The following is a 25120-nucleotide window of genomic DNA, read 5'->3' as shown; positions in this document are numbered from 1 at the left end:
AGCAGGACTCTGTCATACAGCAGGAGATCAGGGTAAATGCTCTCCACCTCATCCAGTAATGAGGTGGAGAGCATTTAAACTTTTTGCCATTATTTTATTGATGATCTGAATGACAACATTTATGACCTCTGTGCATTCTAGAGGAAAGGTTTGCGCACACAATGCCTCTTGGTGCAGGATGCAGTGAAACGTCAGCAGCTTTCTATCCAGTGACTTCTGCAGCCAGGCCACAAAGCCCCTGTGCAGTCATACTTACCATACTTTTATTTTTATATTTCAATATCACAATAATCTTCTAATTTAGAACTACAAGTTAAAAAAGAACTAACATAAATAAAATACACTTCAGCTAAATCCCAAACCACGTGGAGCCGCACTATAAGTCTAAAGAGCCGCATGTTATCTTGCCACTCGCTGACCTTAACCTCCCTCTCGTGCACAAAGGTTCTTCTGTTTGCCAGGTAGGCTTCCAAGTCTATGTTTTTTTGGCCTTTCAAAGACCATAATGAGTTCGTCTTCCAAGTCATACCAGTCGTTTTAAGCGGGCGTCACATTGCTGCTCGTAGCCTCTGGTCCTGCCCCCACTTTTATTAGCAATGCCACCTCCTTGGGAATCTCGGTCATTTTACCATTAAGAAGCTTGAGAAACAGAACATCAAGGTCAGTGTTCAAACATTAGGCTGTTTGAGGAACACGTTGGGGGAAAACAACAGAAAAAGACAAACATTTCTTACCACTGGTAGGTAGCTGACTAAAAACTGAGCTACATGCTTAATCACCACCTGCATTACAGAGAAAATGTGTTTTAGAAAAAGAGAACAGGAGGAACTAGAAGAATTGTAAAGTGCACACATAAGAAGCCATACTGGGAAATTGTCTTCTCTGCGTTTTCCAAAGAAGACAGTCCCAAAGCCTCCTTCACCCAGCTTATCCTGCTCTTCGTATTTTTCTTCAAAGTCCTCTACAGAGAGACAAAACAAATTGAATTTAACAGGTAAAGGAGACTTTACTCACCTAGATATTTACGCACACCCACAGCACGTGGTGTGGTAAAGGTCGGCCAAGATTTTGACCACATGTCAGAAAGTGGATCAAAATTGGACTAAACTCACTTGAACTCTGACTTTGTCTGCACTTAGAACTATCACAAGACATTAAAACAAAACATCGGGCATTGATGACATCACAGGAATCTAACATTCTAATCTATGCAAACTGTCTCCATGGCTACATAATATCAAATTAAATCATAGCAAAGGAGTAAAAAGCAGGATCAGTCTTAGGGTGTATGTTACATGTTTGCCAGTTTGGATGAGTGAGTGCAATACTTCATCGGCCTGTGTTGTAGCAACCTGTTGAACCTGCTGAGAAACTTTTCTTTGTCCACTCTGCCCCAAACTTCACATGCTCCATAAAAGTCGAGGCCTAGAGACCTCTGCATAGTTATTAGCATTAGGTTATCAGTATCATCTGATATATATGACATTTACAGTACAGTACTCACACATGACATAGGAGGAATAAATATGAACTTTTTGACATAAATTTGATCATATGAAATTGGATATTTTTAAAAATATGAAACTTTTTCCTTCCGTCATACTTCAGAAATATAATATATTAAGATTTGAACATTTTAAAACATTTAAGTTTGCTCGTTGTATTTATAAGATCCTACATGGACGTGCTCCACAATCATTGGTCAGTCATGTTAAAATCCATTATCAGTGGAAAACAAACCTGATCCTCTACTAGAGGCGATTGTGCAATACCTTTTAGACATAACACTCAGCAAACAGTTATTATTAGTTAAAGTCAGTGAGATTTGGAGTGATACATGACACATGACGGAACAAGACACGCAGACTTAGCATGACAAACCGACGAGGAACACGTACACTGTAAATACATACAGAGGGAAAAGAGGACTAGAGATGAGACATGGACATAACTAAGCACAAACAGAACATGATGGCTGGGGGGAAAACACACGTGACAGAAGGAATGGGTCACAAGGGCAAAACATGTAAACGAGAGGAGGAATAACACCTTCTAATTAGTTCTGTCTCCTATTGGTGCTCTTCTACCAGTAATCAGTGCTTGATGGCTTACTAAGCTTAACTTTTTTCACAACATTGATAACAAACACACACAAAACAACAACAACATATATTATCTAAAAAAGCTTGATTGGACCACATTTTGATGTTCATCCTACATGTTTATTGAGATTGTCTGATGTCTGCGACGGTATCTTCTCCCACGTCTGCGGACACCCGAGGCCTTGTGGGCTCTCCTGCGTCTGCGAGCGGGGCGAGAAGCACGTTTGCGTCTATACCTGCGTTGTGGCATCGTCCAAAACGGCGGTACCTGCTCCACGTCACGGGTTCTATTTATGGACTCACCTGGCAACTTTAGTGATGTCACTGCTGATGTTGTCACTGTTGGTGTGACCTCATGACTCATTCATGCCATCTGAACTGTGGTGTAATTATGAGGTCACAGGGGGACGTGAATTTATTCACAAAGTTGAAAGAGAGTTTGGGTCATAACTCAAAGACACAATGATGCAGTCAAATCATTGGAATTAAATATCTGTAAATTACACGATTTAGAGGGGTCTGACATCACATCCAGTCTCTCTGCTGTGATGTCAAATATCAATGCCAAACTCGCTTCTCTGTTGTGATGTCAAATATCAATGCCAGACTCGCTTCTCTGTTGTGATGTCAAATATCAATGCCAGACTCGCTTCTCTGTTGTGATGTCAAATATCAATGTCAGACTCGCTTCTCTGCTGTGATGTCAAATGTCAATGCCAGACTCGCTTCTCTGTTGTGATGTCAAATATCAATGTCAGACTCGCTTCTCTGCTGTGATGTCAAATATCAATGTCAGACTCGCTTCTCTGCTGTGATGTCAAATGTCAATGCCAGTGTAGAATATATTTATACTGGAAGTGCTGGGCATACAAGTCTGGCCTAAGTCTTCGGTCAGAAAGACTGCAGCAGTCCAGGAGTTTAGTTCACCGTCTTTAATGAAGCTTCACAGAAGAACTGGTTACAGCAGGGCTTGCCAGGATAAATCCAACTGTGATGCAGCCAGATATGCACTTATAATTGTAGCAGATGCAGTAAAGGTGACTATAAGCATAGTTGTCTGGAAACAGAAACAGGTAATACTATAATTAGCAGGGTCAAAGATAACTAAGCAACAATCAGAACACATCATCTACTCAAACACAGCAATATTTTACAATGTCCACAAGGGGTCGCTGTAAGACCAGAAGTTGGCTAAATAGCGCATATCTTCCCAGTTGCTAGTACTAAGGCAAGAATGAGGCAAGCTAACAACAGCTAAACTAAACAATAAACAACAGAAAAATCCTTTAACCGCGGGATATAGTCATTGGAGGAGATTCTGGCCACTGGTATTAACTTAGTGCTAATTAATTAAATAGTTAAATAAATCTACTAACGTGATAGCAGTGTACTGAGGCATACCTTTAGCTTGAACATACACAAACAACTATAACTATTATCATACCAGTTAACCTGTCAAAGGTAATAACACTTACAGTCTCATTAACGCACACGGAATCACACAAACTGCGATACAACTGCCATGCTCTGCTGCTTTTCGTCTCTCACTCTCCCTCTGCGTGATGCGCACATGATCACTGATGCGCTCATTTGGGTGCGCTTGATTCTTGCCTCTAGACATCCTGAGGCCGAGTCAGCAGGGAATTTGCACACACACGTACAGCACTGCTATAACAGTGGACGTAAACGAATATGGAAATCTTCCATAACAGGGAGGTTTTGGAGAGTTAGTTATATTAGCCTTGTTGAGACTATCTACCTGCCCAGTGGCTAGCTACAGTGGTACCAGTACACACAGCAGCACTGCCAGTGTTTGTTAGAGTGTTTAAGGTAAGCATTAACTTGCTTTTAATATAGGTGCATGTTGAGGGTCAGTTGGTGAGGTTCAGCTCCTGTGAGTGCCCAATTGGCAAAGATTGGAATGTGTGTGGAAGAGGGTGAAATCATCCAAAGCTGAAGAAATTGCTGCCAAGAGAGTGTCTGAGATGACACCACTAACCCTTGTCATGGTTAGTGGTGCAGGACTCAATCACAGGAGTCGAACTGGTGATTTATTTACAACAAGAACACCAAGTGGAATATGTGTGTATATACACACCGTAGAGAGGAAGGGGACTCCAAGGAATCCAAGGGAAGGTCCAGGCCAGGAAATTGTCCACATTCCTCTTCATGCTGAGAGTGACTCACAAACACACTCAGTCCAGTCCTCAGGAAAACTCACTCAGGCTCATCCTAATGAGATCCACAGGGAAGGGAAACAGGCAAGGGTCCAGGGAGGTGTGTACAGAGAGAGGGGAATGGTCCTTAGAAGAAAGCACTAGGAAACACGAGCTGGGGCTACACTGATGGAGGTTAGTACAGTAATAGTACTGGTAGTAGTACTATTAGCAGAGATGGGCAGTTACTGTAATCCGATTACTTTTTTCAAGTAGCGAGTAAAGTAAGGGATTACTATTGCAAAAACGGTAATTAGATTACCGTTACTTTCCCGTAGGAACGCTGCGTTACTGCGTTACTAAAACCGTGATTTTTGCGAGAATGTCTCATGACAGTGACGTAAGCGAGTGCGACGTTCGTGACAACAGCTGTGTGCAGATCAACAATGGATCATATATCAAGGGGAGAGAGTATGAGCGTGCAGCGTTTAAAGCGTGGAAGTACTGACCTTACTTTGAGTTTGATTCCATAAAAAGTGACAAAAACATTAGTGTCCGTTGTGCGTGGGAAGAAAACTTCTGAGCAAGCACCGAGTAGCTACGACGTAATGGGAAACTCACAGAGAAACTCGCGGATTCTTCCACTGACCGCTGCACACCTGCACCAGGGTAAACTTCCGCCTACCCCACTCCTGCTTTACAGGTGAAAATAGAGCAACAGGACCGCTAGTCTTTGACTTTATTTATTTTCTGCTGTGTTTTACTTGCATCTATTTGAAAGACTGAGTGTAAACACACAAAATATTTTATTTTATGTGCTGGAATGTGCAGAAAATAGGTTTAAATGTTAAACTAATTTCTTCAAGTCAGAGAATGTTGCAGATAATTAAATGTTTGCTTGATGCACAAAGTAAAAAGATTCAAACTAATAAAATAAGTTTTAAAAAGAGACTTTTCCATCTGATTACATTTTGTATGATGGATTATGTAGAAAAAGTAGAATTGGGCTGAAAGATCTATCACTTTATCACCTATTCAGGTTGTAAATTGTGTTTTTAAAAAGTAACTAAGTAACTAAGTAATTAATTACTCTTGAAAATAAGTAATCAGTAAAGTAACGGGATTACTTTTTGGGGGAAGTAATCAGTAATTAGTTACTGATTACTTTTTTCAAGTAACTTGACCAACACTGACTATTAGTACTAATGCTCTGCCGAGGGCTTAAGTAGGGCTGAGTTAGTCACAGGTGATGAGCGTCAGGTGAGTAATGGCACACAGGTGAGGACTGAGGTGGGAACCAGAGCCCAACACAAGGTCAGTTATTATTCAAAAGTCTCTCTTTGTTCTAATTATTCTCTTAACTTTATGTAAAGCATTGTGTTTTATATACACACATGTAGTGTGCATTAAAACATTTTAAAAGTGCTTTAAATAAACGAAGGCTCGATATAGTGTCTGACTTCAAAATTATTACTTATTTAGATTAAAGTGTGAAAGTGTGTTTCGTTTTAGGTTTTTCAGCTGGACTCACAGGACCTGTCACCCAGAAGAGCTCGGGCTGTTAACAACGTGAAATGTTCAACAGGAAATGTTTTTTGCCGAACATTATATCGGAGCGATGAATTCATATCTGCATGAGGAATGCAGTGGTCCAACTGTTTCCAGGTCACATTTGTTGTAATTGTAAAACTGTAAATATATTCAATTTCTTAAAATAAATAATGTTTTGATTTTAACAAGAAAGTGTTTTGGACAAAAACTGTCGACGCATTTCATTGTGGTTTCTACTTGTGTGGCTACACTTGTTCCTGAAAATAAAGAGAAGCGTTTATCTGGTATTCTTTATTTTTAATGAAAATGTTGGAATGGAATGAACTACTGACTGATGAGCCATTGGTAAAAACATTAATTACAGTAAAATTAAGCCTTTTACCAACTACAATCGAGACAATTCTCAACTTTAAACTAAGTTGTGTTTTTCATGATGTAAAATCCTCACTATATACATGAAGCAATCCAGAACACTAAGTTAGAAGTTAAAGCCCCGTCTCTTATTCCCAGTAAATCTTGCTGTCACTCTCTCCATGCTTTCGTGGACTTGTGAACAGAACCTGATGATGCTGAACTAGCTTGTGTTCAACAAGATGGTGCAATGAATCAATTTAATCTTTTTATACCGTTTATATGGTATAAAAAGATTATATATGAATTATAGGATCTGTGCTCTAAAAAAACTTAGAGTTTTAGTTTGAAATTGTAAAAACTGTAAAAGAACATTACCACACATCATCAATACATGGCTCTAAGTGTTGCCACATTATTGACCTGTGTGACAGGCCTCTGTGAAATACAAGAACTTGACAATACATCTGAAAACTGATCAACATACGTTCAAACTGCCAAAGTCTAAGAAAAATGCCAATGATCTTACTGTAAATCACAGCTTTGCAAATCTCTAAATACAAACTTAATCAGTTAGCAGAGCAAGAGGCGCTGGTTTTCAAAATGCAAAACAATGATAAATAATTAATCTCACTCATGTTGCACCTGTTGAAAACTAGGTTGAAGGGGAAAAAAAGAGTTTTGTCAGATTGCAAACAAAGCCTCAAATGAGTCAGGTGAGCTGCAACGATGCAGAGGAAGAGTGAAAGTAAGAGATGGCCTGAGTAACAGAAGACAATTTGTTCAATCTGTCAGTTCAGCTGAACACTTTAGATTAGAGTCACAAATAGTTCAAAATATTTGTGACAACAGCGAGAAACAGACAACAAGGAGACCGTGGTTAGACAACACTCAGGCGAACACTCACAGGTATACACACACACACTCTGGTGGAGAGGCTCAGGGGGGCCATGACAATCTGGTTCTCATGGTACTTGCAGTATGTAAGTAAAATTAGTGTATTTTGATACATAGTATGTACATTTTTCACATTTGTATCAGATCTAAATTTAGTTTTTTGTTTGTTTATAAATGTAGTTTTGTAGCACTTCACCAAAACATGAGGAACTAAACTTATTTCCACACTTTCATTTGAATAATTATGCATTGAAATATGTAACATGGCCTCATGAAACCAAAACATGTTTATTTTGCAGCCAATGAAATGTGTGTTTTTTTAGTGGAAGTAAACAGTTCTGAGAAGAGAGGACGTTTTGAAACTGAGCTGTTTAAACCAAAAATGCTGAGTGAAAAGAAAAAAACATTGCAAGCTCATATAACCTTTTTATTTTTATATGAGGTCAGAAATGCTCTACCTTAAATATCGCTCATGCTGAGCTATAATGCTGAACAGTATAACTACAGAGGTCTAGAGACCCTTCTAGATTCTTACCTTGGCCTCCAGTAACACTGTGAGGAACCTTGGAGTCATGTTTGACCAGGACATGTCCTTCAACGCACATATTAAACAAATATGTAAGACTGCCTTCTTCCATTTGTGCAACATCTCTAAAGTTAGAGATATCCTGTCTCACAGTGACTTGCTGCTGTATAAATAAAATTGACTTGAAAGTTTGTTAAATTTGTTTTATGTATTACAATGATCCTACGAATAGTTTCCCAGTTCGTAGATCTTAGTTTCTGTATTTTATTCTTTTCAGGTTTCAGAGTAACAGCATTAAAGCGTCACCTTTAATTCATTTCATTATTTTGTTGTCCTGCATTTGGGCCCTATTCTGCTTGCCACACAGCACACCCTGACATTAAACGTGTCATTACTTCTCAACACTAAAGTTGTTGTTGTTTTTCACTAGTTTGGCCCACTTCAGATCAAAGCAGGCTGTTTGTGTCCACAGTGTAAAATTAGTTTGACATTTCTTGCTTCTGGAGACTTTGTGTCTTTGTTGAGTTAAAGTAGCCCAACATTTTATTAAAAAAACTTCATTTCATTCATTTTTTTAATTTGCTTGTACTCAAATTTCAAATTAGGAATTAAGATACTGAATTAAGAGTCTTATTGCTTTTCACAGTTTATTTAGTCTGTTGTGCTTTCCCCCCTCTCGCTGCAGCCTCACACAGCTCTGCTGTCCTTATCGAGTATCTGGTCTCGATTGATGTTTGCAGTCTCTCTGGTTTAGATAAGTGTCACATGCCTAGCACAGCTTTGAGCATGTGCCTGTCATCCCGTTTTGGTTATTATTCACTGCATCAGTACATCAGTACTGCATCAGTAGTTTTTATGACTTACGGCCTTTCTGAAGTGTTTTTGTATTTTTCACATACAGAGGCAAACACAGCAGCTTTAATGCTACAAAAATGCTTTTCTCAAGCAATTTAATTGCTAGTGAAATTTGAGAGACTTTGATTTCTTGGTAGATTGTTAGTATTAATCCTCCTAGCATGTCTGATTTTTTAAATAAAAAATGTTCCCATGTCAATTGCTCGCAAAAGCTTTGGTGGAGGGTTTTCCTAGTTTACTAAAAATGTCCTTTTTAGGACCCTTACCTGGGTTGTTATAGTAATGCTGAGACTCTAAACTCAGATACCCAGGAAAGCAATTTACACACACACACGGGGAAGATTTGACCCTGTCCTAAAACAACAGAAGTAATGGCAAAGAAGTCATATCTTGAAAAAGGTAACTTGTTAAATTTCAACATTTCTTTTTTCCAATTATGAAAATGAAGTTTAATGGTTTTATTGATTTTACAAAATATTTGGGTATTTTATTACAGTTTGTGAAACCTAAACAAAGAGCACAGTATCTAACACGTCTACATAATTCAGTTATGAATTAAAATTAATTATTGTGGCTGAGGTTTGTTTGTTTGTTTGTTTTGTTCTTTGTGTGTGTTTGTTCGACTTTGTACAGCACTTTGGTCAAACTGTTGTTTTTAAATGTGCTTATAAATAAATTGATGATCGAAGAAGAGCATTTTGGAAAAGCTAAAAATGAATTTTGGATAAAGTGTTGTATTAGTTATGATAAAGAAGATAAAGTAGTGCAGTCACTGTAAACTGCCTGCATTTTTACAATGAACACACAGGTGGTCTCTCATCCTGCATTCAGCTGCATCCTGCTTAGTCTGCATCGCTTCACGTACTCAGCTCTTCAGGCCTGAAAGCATCTGATTCGTCTGCTCCAGGTTTACTCGCCCAGAGTGTCGTTCCCACAGTCTGGACTCGACTGGAGTTCCTCTGCTGCTGTGTGCAGCCTTCTGTTCTCCGTGTGTCCATAATGTACTCAATAGCGCCATATAAGAACCAGTCCATTTACCATTTAATAGCTGATGTTACCATGTGTGCTAGCCTGGTTAACATTTATGGCAACTGTTTAATACTTCAGTGTTTTTGAAACAGGAGCCTTACTGACCTTTTCAACCTAAAGTTCTGTGTAGTGTTAACTGAAATTGAATGAATGTTAAATACTCAGCAGTTGGTGAGGTGTGAAGTTGTGTGTCAGCTGGAGGAGTCACAGTTGGTCCTGAAAGGGTTGAAAATGAGTTTCTAACCACTGTGGTGATCGTAGTGGTTACCACAGTGAAAAGGTGTGTTTCAGCTAAAACTACAATCCCTTAGCTAACACTGTAGTTTTAGTACCTAACAGTGTGGCAAGCTAAACCTGAAATAAAATAAAATAAAATAAAATAAAATAAAATAAAATAAAATAAAATAAAATAAAATAAAATAAAATAAAATACTAAATGAATTTCCACGTGACATGAAAAAAGTTTCCAGGACGAGTGAAAAATGAATGCAGACTTTATGTCTTCTTCTATATTTGTCTTCTAAAAATGATTTTCATGTAGGACTAATCTGCCAAAAGCAAAAGGTGGTAATGCTGTTCTGGATGTGTGTTGTCCTACAAACAAACCTAACGTGTACTTTTAGTTCTGTTTAAGCACTAAAACAGCATGAAGACTTATGTTGTACTCGAAGAACACTGTTAGGCCTTTGCATGTTTTAAAAAGGACAAAAATTGGCACATATTACCTTCATAATTCTGCAATTCTTTGTCTCAAACCTTATTTCTGCTATTCTAATGTAAGCTAGAGCTTACACCAACATGCAGGTACAAATATTTCAGAGATATCTACAGGTATAGCAGTTAATGAGTGCAGTAGAGTGTGTGTGTGTGCCAGGACGCTGGATTTTAGAACAAAACCAGCCTTTAGAGGTAAAGTCACAGGATTAGAAATGTGTAATGCAAAGCAAGTGATTGTTCACGGTCACAGTAAACACTGCCCCTCTTCTTTCAACTACAACCAAAATTATGAGCACATGATGACTGTGATTACAGGGGGTAGGGCTGAGAGGAAGGTTCACTGAGGGACAAACGCACTGAACAGTCTCACTGTGTGGTGGTTCTTATGAATGCAGAAGAAATACCAATAGTTCTCTTTTACTGACACCATAAGTATGTATGCCGTGCACGGCAGATCACAGAGTTTATTTTGGAAAGCATGTTGTCTTAAACTTTCATCTTCTCGTTCCTCTTTGCCTTCATTCTTGACGTCTCTCTTGTCTCACATGTGTTTGACTTGGTTCCCTTTCTGTTACTCTTATTACAAACACACTCTTCTTTCCCTCTCTCTAGCATCTATTTCTTTCTTAGTGAATTGACTTAGAGCTAATAGCTTCCAGCAGGCTTTTCTCCAACTGTGTCACGCTGCTCTCCGTCATGTGATGGTACTATGTGGGTTTGTTACAGACTGCTCATTGGAGAAACAGCCTGGAATACTTCAGTCTGTGGTTGAGAGCCTGTCTGACCACATCTGCTGTGAAGGAGATGAGCTTCTTTGCAGTGTAGAGAAATCATATTTTTCTTTTTTGGGACCAGCTGACACGTTTCTTAAATGGCTGAGGAGGTTTTAATTCCACCGTCGGGGAAAATCACTTCGGTGAGTACAGACAGATGGGCACTAAACAGGTCAACTGACTGATCCCATCTTGTGCTGGACATTAATTACAGCAGCTAATAGCATTTAATACCGAGAAGAGGCCTCTACTTTATTATTTATAATCTATTTAGTATTATTATTTAAGTAAGGTTGAAAGTTGAAACATTTATTGCGGTAAAAAGAAATCGCTATTACAAGATTTACTCATTTTTGGAAACTGAGTAAACAAAATAATGTTTCCAGTGGGTCGAGCTTAATAACCGAGTGAACAGAAAGCATTCTGAATTTAATCTGTCATGTATGTTTGTAAAAAATCAATGAAAACTCTCAGCTGTAAGAATCTGTTTTTAATTTTATTTGTATATTACACCAAATAAAGCTTTAGAGCAGCGGTGCCCAACCCCCGGGCCTCGGACCGGTACCGGTCCGTGAGTCGTTTGGTACCGGGCCGCGAGAGTTGAGGCTCAGGTGTGAAATGTATAGTTTTCAGGGATTTTATCGGTTTTCAGCGTTATTTTGTTATCGTTTTTATCGTTTACTCGGTTTTCCTGGGTCTTTTCACGTGTGTTATGAATAAATCTTCTTTTTTTCGGTACTGGTTTTATTTTGTTGTATTTATCCGCGACACCTTAAAGGCCGGTCCGTGAAAATATTGTCGGGCATGAACCGGTCCGTGGAGCAAAAAAGGTTGGAGGCCGCTGCTTTAGAGTACCAGTGAGAGGCTCATTTTACATTAAATTCTCCTCTGATGAATCTATTCTTCTCATATTCCTGGTCCATCTTGTGATGTCCAGAGATGTAAATGCTTTCAGTAAAGTATTTCACATGTAGTAACCTAGAAGAGAAAATGTAAATTAGAAAATGTCTTGATGCATTCTCAATCATCCAGGAAAGTAAATGCAGGTTTCTTATCGGGGAAACCTGCAGTCAGCTGAGACTGAAGACGTCACCTGGATGATGACGAAACGTTTCTCCCACAAACGCTACGTCCAGATGAACACAATCAACTTTTGGAGATAAATTAGAAAATGTTCTAAAAGAGACTCAGCGCAAAACTCTGGATGACACTTTCACTTTGATAGAGAGGATAGCAGAAATGTTAACACACTAACACTAAAGTTTGATAAACAACTTGACTTCATGACTGACACAATTTTCTGTCCTCCTGTTCAAATGTATCAAAGAATAATCAATACCTCTGTGACTCGTTGGTGAAGAACAAGCTGAAATAAGCCTCGATGTGCGGCTCGACTCAGGAAAGGTCTTGTGTGCAGCTAATGATGTCGGACACAAACACATCAGGACATGAAAAGTAGCATTTTAATCGAACCAAGAACGCAGACTGTGTGACGATCAGCCATGAGTCAACAATAAACACCAGCCCATCATTGCAACATGTATGATGTTCATTCAAACTTCATGCATGAGTCTCAAAATTTGAGAAGTAAAAATGAATCCTAAAGGCTTTAATACAACAAAGGACTGTACTAATAAACACTTTTTATACAGAAAAGACAGTGTTTTACCCCCTTTCATAAAGGATTGTATAGTGTTTGCTGAAGAAAACAACGCACTGAAGCTCCTTTGCTCAGTATAAATGGAACAGCTCTTATTGTTAGCCCTGCAGATGCTTCCGGGTCACGTCTCTCAGTTAAGAACCGTCCTACACAAAATGCACTAACAGAACGCACCGATGGTTTTAGCTGACCTGTGCGATCCTCTGGTACTTGTAGCTATCCTATCCTATCACTTTCCCTCTTTGCAACCATTCGTCTACATTTATCCAGTCTGAGTGACATGCTGCTGAGGTGGATCATCTATGGGAAGTGGCTGATGGTCACTCGGTTCCTGAATCTCTATCTGCATCCACACCTGGAGATGAGCTGGGTAGGGGGTGGAGCCTTATGCAGGACAGAAGTAGGGAGAGTCCATCACTTCGGTATTTTCTGCTGTTGATGGTTACTTGTGTGATATCATTCAAGCTGGCGTCCAGTGCTCTATGAAGTTTCTGATGAAGGATGTTAGCATCTATTAGCTCTTACTCTGCCAAGTAGTCCAGTATCCATGTCTAGGGCTCTCTCTGGAAGTCAGTCCAGGAGGTACTAAGGTTAGTCTGCCGGCCTCTATCAACCAGGATTCAGTACTTTGGCCCTGTGCTGTTATTTCCAATACCTTTCATATATTTACTCATGTGCCGACTCAGCTTGGTTGTTACGAGGCCTGAGAGGAGATTCCATGTTGTTGGAGGCTATCCCAGCCCTCATAGTCTGGACAGACTGCCAGTGTGTCGCAGGGCTAACATAGAAAGACAACCATTTATGCTCACATTATCACCAATGGGCAATTTAGAGTTTCCCTTCATGTATTTGGACTGTGGGAGGAAGCAGGAGCACCAGGACAGAACGCACTCATATACGAGTAGAACATGCAAACTCACACAGTGAGGCAGCAGTACCCCCATCACACCACCGTGCTGCCCCAATTCAATTCAGCTCAGTTCAACAGAATTTACATAGAGTCAAATCACAACAGCTGTCCCCTCAAGGTGCTATACATGCTGAAGACCCAACAATAACAATCAGACGCCTCCCTATGAGGAAGTACTTGGGACAGTGAGAAGGAACTCCCTTTAAACAGGATAAACACCTCTGGCAGAGGAACCTATCTGCAGTGACAAAGACATGCTGTGAAAGAGCCAAAGATTAATAACTTGTGAATAAATGTATAGTGGTGTAAGCATGCACAGTGAGTTTCACGCTCCTGCAGGTTGCTGGTTGCACTCAGAGAGGAATCCTGCTCACAGCATTCATCGTGTGTGGGTACAGCCTGACTGCTGTCAGGACAAAGGACCTACGCTCAGTCCATGGCTAACAGTCGACTGCTGAAGGAGCCACTCGGGGCCTCCACAGTCTCATGCAGGGTGTGAGGTGTTGTCCACAACGAGCATCAGCTTGGTTAAAATACTCCTGTCACCCACCTACTCCACGGGTGTAGGGGACAGGCCAGGACAGAGCTGAGCCTCTTTACTGGTCTATTAAGCTCCATTTGTTGTTGTCTTATTTTGAAAGAACTATTTACGTGTTACCATAGCGACCAGAGAGCATTAAGGGGCAGAGAGGAGGATGTTACTCTCAATGTTGTTGGCGCATTTCAGGAGGACGCTGCTAATAATGTTACACAATTATACAGTGAATTCGCTTTATTATTATATTTACAAAAATACAGTTTTTGTCTCGGTCGTATCGTTTTATTTTGTTGTATTTATCTGGGACACCTTAAAGGCTGGTCTGTGAAAATATTGTCCTGACATTAAACCGTCCGTGGGCAAAAAAGGTTGGGTCCCCAACCCCCGGGCCTCGGACCGGTACCGGTCCGTGAGTCGTTTGGTACCGGGCCGCGAGAGTTGAGGCTCAGGTGTGAAATGTATAGTTTTCAGGGTTTTTATTGGTTTTCAGCGTTATTTTGTTATCGTTTTTATCGTTTACTCTGTTTTCCTGGGTCTTTTCACGTGTGTTATGAATAAATCTTCTTTTTTTCGGTATCGGTACTAGTTTTATTTTGTTGTATTTATCCGCGACACCTTAAAGGCCGGTCCGTGAAAATATTGTTGGGCATAAACCGGTCCGTGGAGCAAAAAAGGTTGGAGACTGCTGAGCTAAGGGACCCAAACACAGACAAAGGAATGCAAATCAGGATTGTTGACAAAAAGCGAACCATTTATTATGGCTGGTGGTCATAATTAAAACTAACTTTGTCATCGTCCTTACAAATGTGGCTGTATTTAAAGGGAAATAAGAAACATTTGTGTTTTATTGCCAAGAGCTATTGTTACAACAAGATAATTAACTAAACACCAATTCCTTTACGTTTTGTGTTAAGTTTATATACAGTTATACTGTATATAAACTTACAGTATTGTGTATAAGCTACTGTTCATTTCTTAATATTTTGCCAGGAAAATGGGAAAGGTATGGTGGTTGATTGAAGCATGTGTCAGGATACATGGAAATACAATGTACAGGGAAAACAGCTTGAAAGATAATATTTGGAAGGACCACCTTTATTTTTCAACACAGTCTGAACCCTTTTTGTCAGGCAGCACCGTGCAGCAGCAGGCAAGAGCTGGAGCCAGATGCAGGACTCAAAGCTCTTCTTTGTTTCCAGACTATCTTTCTATTTTTTGTTAAGATAACCCTATACTGCTTCAGGAGCGACGGCATCATGTTATAGACATGGTTGTAGACAATCTGTTGTACCTACTTTTGCACCTGATCGCTCCATGAGACCCATCGCACTGATGTTCAGTTCAGTTCTTGTGTAATTTAGCAAGCTAGTGAACAGTCGATGGATCAAATGCATCTCTCTGGTGCTGCATCTGTCGTTTGCAGTATTATGTAAGGCCGTCACTTTCTGTTCATCATGATGTTCATCATCGTTGTTTTAAATGTCCGCCACTTGTGCAATTCCCTATAACCTTTTAAGGTGCACCACACACCGCGCTGATGCACCAAGTTTTCATTCAACTGCTCTTGGTGCAACAGTACAACTGCATGCCTGTCAAACTGACAGTAATACATTATATATATATTTTTACAACATGATTTAGAAACAAAGAGTCTGAAGATACAATTTTAAATGAGTAATGTGGTGAGTTGTCTGTTACATAGAGACATACCAGTTCATTCCCTTGGAAAGGCTCGGTGCCTTATCAGTGCTTGAGCGATTCAAGAGTCAGTGTTAAAGAGTCACACAGTCCTCTAAGAGATAGTCAGGCGCAGTGAGTGCAATGAATCAAAAAGTAGCCAGTGTCCAAAGAAAAGCACTGAAAGACTTCCAGAAATGTAAAAAAAAAAGTAGAGCTAAATATAAAGACGTGTTAAAAACATTACTGTGTGAAAGACTTTCACACAGTAATGTTTTTAATCTGATTGCTTTACACAAACATGGTGACTTTCTTATTTGACAATCACAGATTTGTGAATGTTGGTGAAAAAATGACCGTTTAAAACTTAACTGATTTTTTTATTCACACAGCGTATAAATTTTTGTTTTAACTTTAAGAAGCTACGACCGTCATATTCTGCATGCGTCTCTCTGTCTGCAGCACCTCACGGCCTCTCTGCTGGCAGTGGCATTCCTCACCTCCTTTGGGAGCTCCATGCTTTATGGGTACAATCTGGCTGTGGTAAACTCCCCTGCTGTGGTAAGACACACACACACACACACACACACACACACACACACACACACACACACACACACACACACACACACACACACACATCTGGAAAGTAACTTATTGAAGTGCATTTGTTTATAACACCCGTTATATTCTGCATGGCCAGATATTACATATGAACCTGCATAATCTTCTGGCAAGTGTCAGGAATTTGGTTTCAGTGTGTTTAAGTTTCCATTTGTAGTCCCAATAATATTGATTAATCAGACACTCAAAGTTGCCTCTTTCGGCCAACATAGATATCCAAACATTTCTGGCACAGCTTCCAAGACGGAAAAGGACAAAGATTTTTTTTATTCATTTTTTTATAGCTCCTGTGATTGCTGTGTGTAATTTTAACTTGTTTGCATTTTTCTGAGCACTTTTGAGATTTAACTACGTTTGGGGCCATTTCCCCTTTAAATCTGTGGAGGTTCAGTCCATTGGGTTTAACCAGTCAGCCAGTACAACCCCCTTAATTGCTGATTGGTTAGCTTATTTATGTGTAAATGTGTGATTGGTGCACTTGGAGTTCTTTCTTTATTGAAACACAAAGTATTGTAATTTTGTAAAAATGGTGTTTTCTGTTGAAAACGACAGTTTGTCTGAGGGAGGGGAGCACGTGCCCTCACAGTTACCCCGAGATAAAAATAAGACTCATATTCTGATGTCGGAGTTTTCATGAGTTTTCTCCGACTCAGCGGATCTAAATAAATTGAAGAGGTATGTTCTGACATCTGACTGTTAAGTCATCCTATCAAGTACATGTTTCAGTTACACTCTGTTAAAAATGCAGATGTATTAAGAACAGTTTTAATAACGTACTCTGAACTGCATGATTCTGAAAACAGGATTTTTATTTTATTTTATCAGTGATTATTTTTTATTAAAGGTCAAAACGCATCAGTGGCATTCACTAAGAAAGATTTGCAGACGTGCAGAGATGGGGCTTTGCTGCTTGTCTGTAGAAAGACACCATCATTAATCAGCAACGATCATTTCAATACAATTCAAATTAAACTTGGCAGCTGAACAACAAGCACAAAAATTAGAAAAGCAAAAGTCCCTCATTTTAACATTGTGATAAAGTTTGTTATAAAAACTTCTTCTTTTTATTTTGCCAGTGTTTTGTAAATACTTCATACGTTACAATCACAGCGATAGGAGAGAGAGAAGATTCGGGTCTGGAAGTCGTTGGCTTCTGTGGCTGTTTGGTCTCCTGATGTGTGAAGAAAGAATCTGTTGTCGCTCATTAAGACCAGGTTGAATTTGAAGGTTAATTCTCTCCTACCTGTAAGCACATAGAGTTTTTCTACGTATAACTAGCTAACTAAATCATTGAAGAAAAAGCCTGGACACTTATTTGAGGGATATGTTTGTTGGATTTGGATTTGTGTCTCTTTCACAGTGCAAAGGTTTGGAACCAGAGTATTAAGATAATTCGCAAAGGTGATATACTGAGATTAGCGGCAGATAACTTGAGTAATGTGACTGGGATCATTACCACTATAACTGTTCATTTACTTGGAAAGCGTGAACAGTGAAGATTTCCAATAGTTTCCAGTACAGAGCCTGAGGAGCGATCTCTGTGTGAAATATTTGCATTGCAATAATTGTTGTCACAACATCCAGCAATAAATTAAATGTTTAAATTAATTTTAATTTCAATTTTGTATTGTATATAAGAACATTAGCAGCGCAGTTAAAATGATTTTGTTCAGAAACATGGGCCATAAGAAGATCATTGGTAGCCTTTCATCTGACTGAGACTCTTTAAATAAAGTGATGCCTTTTTAAGTAAAGGTTTAATTACTGCAAGTGTAAAGGCCTGAGGTACAACCCATTAACAGAGAAAGGTTGATCATATTTAAGACTCAAGCATTAATTATTTGAAGACATCTACTCTGATAAAGTCCACTCTCCACTGCTGCGTAATCAATTATTGTAAATGTAAATGTTATCAGGAAATGATCAGACAGGAGAGGGTTTTCAGGAAACACTGTTAAATGTTCAGTTTCTATGCCATATGTTAAAACAAGATCTAGAGTGTGATTAAAGTGGTGGGTGGGTTCTTTTACATTTTGAGAGAAACCAATTGAGTCTAACAACAGATTAAATGCCATGTTGAGGCTGTCATTTTTAGCATCTACATGGATGTTAAAATCACCCACAATAATTATTTTATCTGAGCTCAGAACTAAATTAGATATAAAGTCTGAGAAATCAGAGACTCGGCCTGTGCTTTGAGGAAGCTGACAGTTAGAATGACTCGGGGGTGTTGATTCATTTAAACTAACATAATCATCCTGCTGCAACCAGGTTTCTGGAAGGCAGAGTAAATCAATTTGCAAATAATTGCTAACTAACAGGCACTAACAGGGACTTAGAAGAGAGAGAGCTAATGTTGTGGTTTTTTTAGTGTTTTTTTAGTGTTTAAATTGTTTGGGGGGGGGGGGGTAACAGGAGGCGAGAAGCTGCAGAGAGAAGCTGTTTCCTGGTCTCTGGATAGTCACATTTACAATGTGAAATAAATATAAATATAAATATAAATATAAATATAATAGCAACTGATTGGTTTTGCTAATTCAGCACTGTTCAACTTGATGTAAAGACACAAACTAGATATCCAAAAATGTAGGCATCTGGAAAAAAGAATCTGAGCTAACAGTGGTTAGCTCAGTCAAGAAGATGAAGCTTCAGTCTGTTACCTTGCTTGCTCAAGCTAAAGTTATCTGGGTGTAGTAATGTAAATGTTCACATAAAGGGTAGGTGCTGGCACCTGATAACTGTATATTTCTCACAAAATAAACAAAATAAATAAAATAAAATAAACACAAAATAAACTGCTGCTTTTACTGACTGAAAAATATATCTGATAATAATGATCATCAGGAAACCCAAAGGAGTTCGGTCTGTGAGTGCTCTTGCTAGCCATGAGCAGTGTTGGGTAAGTTACTTTGAATTAGCAACTTAGTTACATTACTAGTTACTTCTATCAAAAGTAACTCAGTTACTTCAAGTTACTCGTTACTTTCAAAGTAACTAGTTACTAGGGAAAGTAACTTTGGTTTTACTCAGAATTCTCTTGCTAAAGTGTTGCTAACTGGATACCCAGCCAGACTGCCAGTCTTCTAGCTTGCTTACTTGCACAAGTGCACTGTGCCACCTAAAGTCAGCATAACGAAAATAAACTCCACCTAAACTTGGTTTATATCTGACCCAGATAGACTGCAGGTCATAACTTCTTACCTGAAGTTCAGTTCACACGTTGACCGGCGGCCGCCTCGTGTCTCTGCTCCTCCTGCCTCCCCTTTCCCTCCTCCACCTGCTGCCTCCCCCACTTGCTAATGTTACTGAATCTGAAGCTCCGCGATGCCACCACACAAAGTAACGAGTAACGAGCCTAAATCTAAATCCCAGTAACGACTAACGCGTTCCTGATTTTGCCATAATAACTAGTTACCGTGCTCGTTACCACAATAATAACGTAGTTACTGTAACGCGTTAGTCCCAGCACTGGTCATGAGAGATCTTTTCGTATCTGTTACAAGTAACAGTTTGAACACATACACATTCGGTTTGAACAATGCTGGTCCATGGCTGGTCTCACACGGGGGTAATGAAAATCTCAAATAAAAATGATCTCTGTTGAGAAACCAGGCATGCTGCTCATGCTTGAGTGACAGCATGTGTCTGTCAGTTTTCAGTTCTCCTGCAGGGGAATCTGAAGTTAGCGCTAACACGTGTTGTCACATGTAAACTGATGATCAGGAGGTTTCGGTCAGACAAGACTTGTGGCTTTAATTCAAAATGTCAGAGTGAAAACTGAAGGTTTGTCCTGCTCTCATGTAACCATGATGTCTAAGCCACATGGTACAAACACAGGGTTGTTTTACTGAATTGTATTTAGGAATCTGATGAATTCACACATATATCGATTCCTCATATTTTGCATGGAAAATGGAAAATTTGTGCATTTATTTATTGAAATGTACAAAAATACACAGAAATGCAGTATCCAAGGCAAAAACTGTTCAGTTCTAATAAGCTTGATTCAATATTTGGTATTACCCCCGTTTGTTTTTAACACAGCCTGAACCCTTTGGGAAGCTTTCTTGTCATTTCTTTTAGACTTCATGAATAGTTCTCAAACATTTGTTGTCAATATGATCCCACAACACCTCAGTATATTGAGGGGACCTTGAAACGTTTTGGGCCACCTTTAGCAAGCTGCTGTAAAATTATCTTTATTTCTGTAACAAAAGCAGATGACTTTGGCACAGGAATGATGGTTGTGGAGAGATAGTGGACTGTGACAGTGAGAGGTTAAACATCCCGGTCAGGACTCCCTCTGGCTGCTCAGCGTAGGCACAAAGTACTTTACCAAGTACTCCGTGCAGCCCAGCAGCTTTCCTGTTCACAGCTTTCAGCACCTGCCTCACCTGGTGTTCCTGGAAGACGAGAGAGCAGTGGCTGGTGGAAGCTGGGCTCTTTGTTTCAAAGTGAAAGAAGAGGTTTTAATTCTTATGCCAACTCTCAGCAGTGGTGGAGAGGCCATTGCCCTCAGCCGGAAAAGGGTAGAGTGCCCACTCCGGGTCAGGGGCAAGTGACTGCCCAACGCAAGGACTTTAAATATCTGTGGGTCTTGTTCACGAGTGAGGGGAGCAGGAGATCAGCAGCTGGAAGGATGCCGACGCTGTATAGGTCATGGATGAATGGATGGCTGGATGCATGTCTTTCTTTTTTGTTTCTATCCTTATTTGATCTTATTTGTATGTCTGTTATCTAAATGCATCCTATTTGTGCTCTTCCTCACACTGTCAGTACATCAAGGACTTCTACAACAAGACCGTGGTGGAACGCAATGGGACAGGACTCAGTGAGGACACCCTGACCCTCATGTACTCTCTGACTGTGTCTGTATTTGCGGTTGGAGGTCTGCTGGGCTCACTCATTGTGGGGATGCTGGTCACACGCTATGGCAGGTAAAACACTCGTCTTCTTTTTTATTTTAACTTAATTACTGAGAAGTATACAACAGTTTCTACTCTACATATGATAAGTAGTGCTGTCAGTGTTAATCTGCGGATCGCCCCGTGCACGGCGTCAACGCATTAGCGTAGTTAGCTAACACATTAGCACCGTCCAGGTATGTGTGGGCTGAAATTTCATATATGCAACATACAATATAATTCCATAAAAAATCCCCCCAAATGATTTCAAAAACACCATAATACCTGGCAGGTGGGTCGCCAGAAAATACCTTAAAATAACAGAAATTTATCATCATGGCAAACATCCTTGGACAAGATACTAACCCCAGGTTGCTCTGCGACGCATGAAAGTCTTTGAATGTGAGGTTGAAAGCACCATAGATGAGATTAAACAGCCCTTTATTTTCATGTACATATACCATGACAATCGTGGCTGCTCCACACCATCTATGCAGGTATAAAATATAAATAGTTAGACAGGAATAAACAAGCAGAAGAAATATATACAAACAAGTGGAAGGCACACAATAGAAAAGGCTGCAAAGTGCTTGGAAGTAGTATATGGACTGAGTAGAGTCAGTGTGGGCGTGGCCTGACCATGGCTCAGATTGGGTGGTCATCGGTGGGGGGATAGTGCTTGTTAAGAGTCCTGGTTTCCCTGGGGAAGAAGCTGTTTGTGAGTCTGGAGGTTTGGGACCTGTTTGGCCTGAGGCACCTTCCAGAGGGCAGCAGGTCAAACAGGGGGGGTGGGGCAGTCCCCTGTAATGGCCCTGGTTTTCCTGAGAAAGGAGGAGCTGGCGATGGCAGAGTGCAGCCAATATTTTTTTGGCCCTTCCTGTTCTTAGTAGTGGCACCTGTGCACCAAACACCCAGGCAGCAGGAGAGCACGCTCTCCACTGAGGTGCAGCAGAAGACCAGCAGCAGCTTCTGGTCCTGGTTATTCTGCCTCAGGACAAGAAGAGTTGGTTCAGTAGTCAATAACAATTAGCTGACAGCCCTGTTAAGTATACGCAGTGTGACTAGTCATAGAGACTTAGTGCTATGCTGGAGTCTTTACTCCAGTCTTTACGCAGTTTTACTGTGTGTTATATTACCAGGCTATTTCTACTGATGCAACATGTAACATGTCTGCAGCAAAAGCCAAGAAATTACAAACTATTTTTAAAGTTATATTCAAAACAATACTAAATAACACTAATTATATTTTTATTATTGCAAACTTGTAATTTCACAGGCATTTATGATTTATTGTTGACAATCATTATATTTATAAATGTATCATAGATTGTGCATTTCTATTTGTATTATTTTTCTTTAATTTGACACCATCTGTAAAATTGTGTCACTTTACACTCAATGCATCACGTTATATGTGTTTACAGCCTAAAACTAGAATTGAACAGGCTTATCTTCTTATCTTTATTTATGTTATTTTACATTAGACGTGTTCAGTGTTGGGGAGTAACGGAATACATGTGAATAGGCTAAGCTAACAGGCAGAATGCTACAGGTATAGCTCTAAAGAATGTAGCATCATAGGCAGTGTAGTCCGTGCTGCAGGGAGAATGGACTGCCATACACGTTATGTGTCTGTGAGCGAGGGAGGGAGAAAAAGGAAAAGTACGAGCTGTCATCGAGCAGAAACGGGAGCTGGAAGCATGTAAATATAATAATAACCACTGCAGCCAAGAAGAGAGCCTGACGAGCCCAGCTGTAAGTAAGCTATTAAGACTCGACTGTACACCGTGTTCGTGTTTTCCTCTGAAACAATAAGTTCTGTTGGAGCAGCCTTTCAACGCCTCTCTCTGTCTCTGCTAACAAAGTTGACCCAGACAACAAAGTAAAGCTAGTTTTCAGCTACGAGCCGACACAGAACCCACCGTATTAGCCAGAGGTCCCTTTACTACGGTTCGGAGCCGCGGACCTTCAGTAACAGTAATAAATCACAGCAATAGTACATTCATGTAGTTGTAAACAGCATGATAATATATTAAGTAATCCAAAGTATTCAGAATACGTTACTCTCATTGAGTAACGTAACGGAATACATTACAGAATACATTTTGGGGCATGTAATCTGTAATCTGTAATGGAATACATTTTAAAAGTAACCTTCCCAACACTGGACGTGTTAATTTACAGACAATGTTTTTGTTTTTTTATTTCATACATTTCATGTAAGATTTATATGAAACATTTTTTACAGTGTAAATAAAAATAATATACTATGTCATATACTGTGAGGAGCCATTAGGAGCAATATCACTACAGTGCTTTCAGACACACACTCATTCACACAATATACCGAAAAATCGAGGTCTCTTCATGCTATTTCTACACAACTGCAGATTCTAAGATTATCGGGTCAGTAACGTTCACCATTTTGTCTGGAAGAACCCAGACTTTCATCCTCAGCTGAGAGAAAATGGGTTTAGATTTTTAGAAACAAATTTATTTATTTTTTTTTAGATACTTCAACTCATCCATGTCACCTAAAAGGTAAACCTGTTTCTCCATCACCTGTTCAGCTCTGATGATTCAGTAAGGACATCTCCTGGTTTCATCTTCATGTTTCCCTCTCACCACATATCCAAACCATCATGACCAGCAGCTTTACAGCTGTGGCTCCAGCGAACATCAGCTGATACTAGAAATTAATATTAAATAAATTCTAACAACAGCTGATCAAGCTTAAACGTGCTGCTGTTGTTGAACGAGACTTCCGCTGGTTTCCTGTTTCTGGCGCAAAGTGGGCGATAAACAAACAAGAGAGAAAAGCCGATCAGCTGATCAGTGATCAGTTTCATGATAACAGGAGAAGGAAGATGATGGCTTGGTCTACTGAATCATGGTTTTTTTTACATCACGTGTATGGCCATGTACATGTGCATCATTTTTCTGGGGAACACCTGGCACCCAGATGCACTATGGGAAGAAGGAAAGCTGTCACGGGCAGTGTGATGCTTTGGGCAATGCACTGCAGTCATTTGGTTAAAGTCCCATGTATGGCCTGCCTGCTAGCATCTTACACCCTGCTGTTATGTGCTGGATTGCCATAGGAGCATCTTTCACAGCCTGGTGTGGTGAACTCTTGTGGTTAGAGTTTGTTACTGTGCTGCCATGATTAGTGCCTCTTTGGTATCTTTCAGTCCACCTTTGTCCAGCCAGGTAGGATTTCTTGATATCAGCCACTTCTTCTTTCTGCTGGTGGTACATGCTGGGGCCTGTCCTTTCATCGTAGCTCCAGTTCGTGCTTCTGTTCTTTCCTGCCTGAGGTATTCACTAAGTAGGTGGTCAGTTGTGGCCGTCTGCCTGATGTACTCATGGATCTTAGTTGTTCCATTCTGGATAGTGGTTCTGACGCTCGCTAGTCTTTGACCAGTAGGGCCTAAGTGTTTCTTTTCCTGCATCTCATTCTTATTCTTCCCATTCAGCTGACTCTTCGGGTTGGGGGATGGGTTTTCTGGAATGCAAAATTAAAACCAATGGAAGATGGACAAGAAAAAGTCAAAGATCAGGTGCAAAAGATACAAGTACGCAGATGTATCGTTGGATAATGGCAAGTCATCCTGAAACAATTATAGTCAGAATACTTTATTAATCCCTAAGGAAATTATGTGAGTTACAGTTGCTCCAAGAAGAAATTCTAAAAATAGAAACAGTAACAGACTAAACTCCAAACAACACATTATGTTACAGATTTTACACATTTAAGAAATAGCACTAATATATACAGATCACTCAATTATAAATATCAAGGATTAACAGAGGGGATTAAAAATAAATAGAAACAAAATTGACGAGAATA

The 25120-nt window shown here is 39.8% G+C and overlaps 1 protein-coding gene and 2 long non-coding RNA genes across 4 annotated transcripts in view; 2 read left to right on the top strand and 1 right to left on the bottom strand.

Moving 5' to 3' along the window:
- Window positions 1–354: 354 nt before the first annotated feature.
- LOC146504771 (uncharacterized) overlaps window positions 355–25120 on the bottom strand; it is a 126714-nt gene continuing 101948 nt past the window's right edge. Inside the window, exons 2-3 of the long non-coding RNA XR_014877769.1 lie at window positions 735–2389; window positions 355–639 (exon numbers count right to left, since the gene is read on the bottom strand). This is a non-coding gene — a long non-coding RNA (uncharacterized LOC146504771). The remainder of the gene's footprint in view (window positions 640–734; window positions 2390–25120) is intronic.
- Window positions 10880–25120, top strand: part of slc2a15a (solute carrier family 2 member 15a) — a 43859-nt gene continuing 29618 nt past the window's right edge. For both annotated transcript variants that reach the window (XR_014877768.1, XM_085183675.1), the window contains exons 1-3: window positions 10880–11100; window positions 16205–16303; window positions 21143–21303. Coding sequence is in view for 1 of the 2 variants with exons in the window: in XM_085183675.1 (XP_085039801.1) it covers window positions 11056–11100; window positions 16205–16303; window positions 21143–21303 (305 nt within the window). In the remaining variant the exon portion in view is untranslated. The remainder of the gene's footprint in view (window positions 11101–16204; window positions 16304–21142; window positions 21304–25120) is intronic.
- Window positions 11107–14728, top strand: LOC146504775 (uncharacterized). Its single transcript, XR_014877771.1, has 2 exons — window positions 11107–11556; window positions 14509–14728. It is a non-coding gene; the product is annotated as an uncharacterized LOC146504775 (long non-coding RNA).

This window comes from Neolamprologus multifasciatus, chromosome 13 (assembly GCF_963576455.1).
Source record: "Neolamprologus multifasciatus chromosome 13, fNeoMul1.2, whole genome shotgun sequence".
Classification (NCBI taxonomy): domain Eukaryota; kingdom Metazoa; phylum Chordata; class Actinopteri; order Cichliformes; family Cichlidae; genus Neolamprologus; species Neolamprologus multifasciatus.
The sequence above is the reverse complement of the archived record's forward strand: the minus strand, read 5'-3'. Positions and strand labels throughout refer to the sequence as shown.